Below are 5,746 nucleotides of genomic sequence, written 5' to 3'. Positions count from 1 at the left end.
TTTAAATTCAGAAACTTCAGATGAAAACCTGGGTATGTAATTGGGATTTCCTTCAGTATTTACTTGATGTTGTCATTTCCTCATTATAGTGACTAATATAAAAAGTATTAGAACAAACTACTGTTCTACCATAACACCCTTTAGTTTGAACCCCAGAGAGGAGGGGCAGGAGAGGAAAGCCTCATCATAACTCAGTACGTACACACCCAGAGGTGTCTTCTTCTGATTGGTACCCATGAAGAAGACTATGAATGCCTATGGACTCCTAATGCAATACATCTCTCTGCCAGACGGAAAGACCCTGATTGTTTTGGAGGTGGACATTTCTCCAGGGCTGAAAGCGTGAATTCCCCTGAGGCTGAGTGTCCTCACCACCCTGCAACAGTTTCTGCTTCAAGTAGAAACACATTTTATTGACTTCGGTATCTGAAAACACAAACAAACAAACAAAAGCTAATGGTTCTTACCTTCGCCATATATGACAAACAAAAGCAAGCCCAGCAAAAAATAAGAAAAAAATAAAATCACTGCATACACTTTCTCTTCTGGGAAAAGGACTAGACAATAGATAGAAGCACTTTGTAATATAGGACTTCAACAGTGTACAGACAATACTGCATCATGTAGGTTAAATGTATTTATACATAGACCATATTATACTAAAACAGGACAAAGCCATGTTTGAAAATGTGGCCTTTGTTTAAAGTCACTCAAAATGACCCAAGAATCAAATTATTCACAGAAGATGGATAAAAATAAGAAATCACAGCAGAAAGAAAGGATAGTATTAAGTGTTCATAGGTTTCATATTTGCAGTTCAGTGTGTCGCCTATATTCACCTAAACCAGAGCAATCAATGCCAATAGGAAAACTAAACAACAGGAATTATTATCACTATTTTGTATGTGGGCAACTATAGCACATAATGACTTTTTTCCTATGTGGCAGACAAATGTCTTAAATAAACCAGCCTTCCTCCAAGTCTTCTGTGTTATTAGTAGTACTGTATTATGTAGTGCAATAAGCCTGAGCCACACACCCACTCCTCTCCTTTCTTCCATCGTTCTTTTTCTAAATGCAAACACTAGGAAGGAAACTTCCCCATCCCCATGACAATTCCCCCCACCACCACTTTTTTTTTTTAAAATTATTTTAAATTATCACTAATGGTACGTGGCCAGGGGAGGATGCACTTCTGGGCTGCATCCTCCAGTGGTGTAAATGAGTGCAGTGGGACAGAGTAATTCACCTGAGCTACTGTCAATCTGAGGTTATATCCCAGAAGATATCAATGGGAAGCTCTTCAAATTAATAGATTACTTTTTACTTCTATGAATCAGCTTGTCATTGTTTGACTTTTTCCAGTACTGCTTAATCATGTCTTCCACTATCACTTCATAGTCCCCGTCTGGGAAGGATGCACACAGACTCTATTTTCAACCACAGCTCCACTACTTTGCCAGCTCTTAAATGGCATTTGCAACTGCTTGGAAGGACATATCAAAGGAGACAGGTCTGACCATGACTGTCACTACCAAAGCTGGTTTCCTGTCACGTACTCTCCCCAAAGCTTTATTCTTGTGATGACACAAAGTTAGAGCTATCTCTTCTGGAAAGCTGTTTGCCCACACGGCAGTAGCATTTTGCCAATAGCACTACCAAGCATAAGGTGCAGCGTAACTAACCCATTGTCTGCCTATAGCATTCACAGTCCTAGAATTGTTTCGTGGCCTGTCTCTAGATCCCTGGACTTGGACAGAGTGTGTCAGATACTGCTTACCTGTGTTTAACAACTACCACTTCTTACCATGGCTATTTTTCGGTATTGTAGGACAACCTCAATGGATAGTTTAGGGTATGAAAACTATGCTAAAACCCCATGGAACAGAAAAAGGGGAAGAAAATGCATGAGACAAACTTCAGTCAGGTCTTCTGAACTTGGAGAGCTGTGAACCTTTCTTTCCTCCAAAACTGCATTTTGGCTTTTTTTTTTTTTTTTTTTTTTTTTTTTTTTTTTTTCTCTGAGGTGCTCAGCATATTTTTAATCTGTACTACTTTTGGTTTCCCAACACTTGAAGTCCAGTCCTCCTGCTTGCATTAAAACAAGACCTGTGCCCTGACAGAAGACCACTGCCCAGTCCTCTTTCTAGAGTGCCTATTTTCTTTTATGTTATTTGCAATACTGTATCTTTAAAAAAAGTTTCAGTTTCTTGACCTTGTCTGTTGAAAGCTTTATTGCTTTTCTAACTCAGCTTTAAATTAACAGAACTTTTTCTTCATTTTCTTGTTTATGTATCAGTTCCATTACTGCTGTCACACAGCTCTGGGGACAGAGCTAGTTAACGGCTGCATCTCAACTGCGGCAAACACAATCGCACGTTCTGCCCTGGGATATATGCGTGTAATTCCTGTTGACAATGCAGTGAAAATCAATTTCATATGGCACTGAGAACTGCAACCACTTATGGAAGGCAGCATTTGACTCTTAGGGTTACACGGTCATTTCTAATTTGGTAGAAAGCGGTGCTGCATTATTAAAGATAGAGAAATGCAAGGATCACAAACCCAACCAATTCATCCTATCCACAGGGCCCACAGTTTCTGGGGGCAGAGTTGATCCATTATCCTCACGTCATGCTTTTCTGGCCCATCCATGCTTTGGTGCACACAGGGATGTGCACTTGTACAATGTACAACTCAAATTCTTACCCAGTGGATACTGGCTTACCTGCTCTAACTACAGTTGACTTATCCTGATTTAAAACAGATATGGATTTAGTTGTCTGCTTCTTAGTTTCACAGAAAATACTCGCTCAATTCACATAAGTGAAAGATGTCTCAGCCTGACCTGGAAGGCTGAGAAAGCAGTGGTCATGCCCACTGCACTGCTAGGGCCAGTGCTGTCAGTCTGAACAAAAAGCAAAGAACAGTAAAAACTCAAGGTCAAGGACTCTCTTACAAAGGTTCTCCTGGTTTCACTGGCAATTATACTTCTATAATGGAGGAAAGATTGTAGGTGCATTTTTAAAGGTAAAAGGTCGCCACCTATTTTTCAGATTTTTTCCTCTTTATGTTACAACCTTGTCATTGGAAATAAAGGCTACATTGCCTTCAGTTGGCTTCCTCGCTCTGTTTTTCTGCACAAGAATTTGACCAAACCGAGTGCTGCTTTTGCTGTGTTGGCACCCGTTGCAAGATTTGCAATAAGTACACGGTCAGTCTGTACTCATTAAGTGAACTTGTGAGCAATGGTATAGTCAATATTACTACTGCATACTAAAGAAATCTCCCTACCAGTTGTAAAGTACACTGTTTGGATGACGAACCATTAATTTTAGCCTACATACAGTTTCAAAAAAAAAAAAAAAAACCAAACAAAACTGCACAAAGCAGAAAATTTTGAATACCAGCACCCTTGAAAAGTTAAGTTCATGATTCAAAACCTAGTTACGTTATAAGAAAAAAAGAAAACAGTTAAGAACATTTTCCCTCCTAAATATGAATGCTGGAGATAGATAGATAGAATAAAATTGCATTAAGAAAGATTCACCTCAATTATGACTGAGGGGAAATCTGTATTGCAATGTATGCGGTGGTGTCCTTTTCATTTAGCTGAGTATGGAAACTTCTTTAGCTAACCACATATCACCCTGTCGGCATGTGTTAAGGTCTTTATTTTAAAATAATAACCACATTTTAGGAGGGTTACTTTCATAGAATTGTCAAGAAAATTTCAAAGAAAATATGCCACTCAGGAACTATTTTTTTTCTATTTTTTCTACCACCGCTATTGAAGTGATTCTTCCACTCTACCCAGGAACATGCCTGCTTACCTAGCAATTCAGCGGCTATCATCTGCGGCACTATACTATTTTTAAAAATCTGGTTCTTACTTACTTAAAGTTGCTCTGTATGTAATAGAATAATGACCTAAGAATCTAACCACATGAAATGGCACAGAAGATGGATCAGTTACAGCAGAAAGGAAAGGTAATATTAAGCGTTTCCAAACTGTGGTCTTTGTGGTTGTAGTACTACTGTTTCAATGACAAATATTCTTCTGCGAGTACTGTATTTCACTTGACAAATGAGAACATTTTATTATTGCCTTGATTAAAACCAAACCAAAACCAAAACATACTCATCATACCCACACTGCTGAGAGACAGTATCTGGGCTTGCTTTCATTTTAATCGGGACCTCCATCATTAGCACTCATATGCTAATGACCCCCTAGATGTCCTAGGCAGTGGGAGTTAATCTCAAAACATCTTTGTACTTGCATTTGCACATCAGCTGTGTTGTTTCTTGGCATCTTCAGACAAACCTAATTTATCATAGCTCTCGTATAAATGTAATGGTTTTGATTTTCTGCATACAGGTGGTAATTTTTTGAGAAATGCTTGTATGCCTTATTTTGCTGGAGCTTTTCAAAGCTCCGTTCTTTAATGTAATGAAAGAAAAAACATACCTTAGCATTCAAACCAACACAGCTTTCAAGGAGCGTCCACTCATTACCATATAAATAGCACAGTCACTTGCTCAGTATACCTTCCTCTGCCTATCATTTCAGTGTCAAGTCTACAAGTTCAAAGGTGCCCCCCTTTTTTTTTTTGCCAAAATCAGAAGCTCTATTTTTTTGTTTACTAAGCAATTATTTTATGAGGGAAGAATAATGGAACTCGAGTCCATTTTAAATGATATATTGTCTGTCAGCCAAGTAGATCTGTTCTGAAAGGCATGGTCCTGACTGTTGGTCACAGCTTATATTACTCTGCTTAATTTCATGTCTGCTGCAGAAATAGGTGCATGATGTCAATAGTTACAAAAATGATGTTAGAAGTTTTGGAATATTTCAGATATAGATACCATTGACTTACATGACAAGAAAAGAAAACGTATGCAAGACAACATGAACTTTCATTGCCACGCCTGCTGCCCTAAACAACAAAATTGCCTAGTTTATATGTTTCCTCTGTCAGCCTATTGTGTTCTAAACCCCATGGCATTATTATGTAAAGGTATAATACTGTGAAATACGAGGCAGATCAAATGCTGTCTGTTGGACATCAATTTAACCAGCCCAGAAAACTGCTTTTTTCTTTAAATTTCTTCTTTTTAAAATTGCAGAAGAAAAAAAAAAAATTTAATCCAGAGCCCCAGTTGATGAGAACTACAACTTTGAAAACACCATGCAGTTTCAGAAATTAATTCAGCATTAGACAGTTCAGTTTCTCAGTAATAACATGGAAGACATGAACCAAACCACAAATCTCTTTACAGGAAGACTGCTTCATCTACAGTCCACCTCTTCACACCTTGCAAATGGCCTCCGCAGCACTAATTTGGATAGCGCGTTGCCGCTAAGAAAACATTTGTTCATCTCCACCCTACTCACATGGCACTGTGCGGAGGTAGAGATTGTCTCTTATGATCTGCTGGAGCTCATGGTCTACCGAACCTTTCTGGAACCGTAAATTGAGGTAGTGACGAAGGTCCTTATCAACGATGCCTCCTGTCAAGGAAAAGACAAATGAAAGCATGATTTAAAAATACATTGCCTTGATGGAACCAATGAATCACTTGTAAACTCTCGGTGGCTCATTTTCCTTCATGTTTCTGTCACGATGGATGGCAGAAGCACAAAGAGCTTTCTGGTTAAGGCATGCAGTTGGTATAATATTACTTAGTATCAATAACTGTAAAGGTTAAAATAGTTAATGACAACTTCGTGGCTAAATCTGTA

General features: G+C 38.5%; 1 protein-coding gene across 1 annotated transcript in view; it reads right to left on the bottom strand.

The window, feature by feature from the left end:
- The window catches only part of MAGI2 (membrane associated guanylate kinase, WW and PDZ domain containing 2), a gene marked incomplete at its 5' end in the record, with an annotated part of 532,170 nt that extends 526,655 nt beyond the window's left edge, over window positions 1-5,515 (bottom strand). Inside the window, 1 exon segment of the mRNA XM_035896847.1 lies at window positions 5,399-5,515. Within this exon segment, the coding sequence (XP_035752740.1) occupies window positions 5,399-5,515 (117 nt within the window).
- Between the last annotated feature and the right edge of the window lie 231 nt (window positions 5,516-5,746).

This window comes from Egretta garzetta, unplaced genomic scaffold, assembly GCF_000687185.1.
Source record: "Egretta garzetta isolate BGI_Z169 unplaced genomic scaffold, ASM68718v1 scaffold156, whole genome shotgun sequence".
Taxonomy (NCBI): Eukaryota; Metazoa; Chordata; class Aves; order Pelecaniformes; family Ardeidae; genus Egretta; species Egretta garzetta.
Note: the sequence above shows the minus strand (reverse complement) of the source record. Positions and strands in the feature narration are given on the sequence as shown.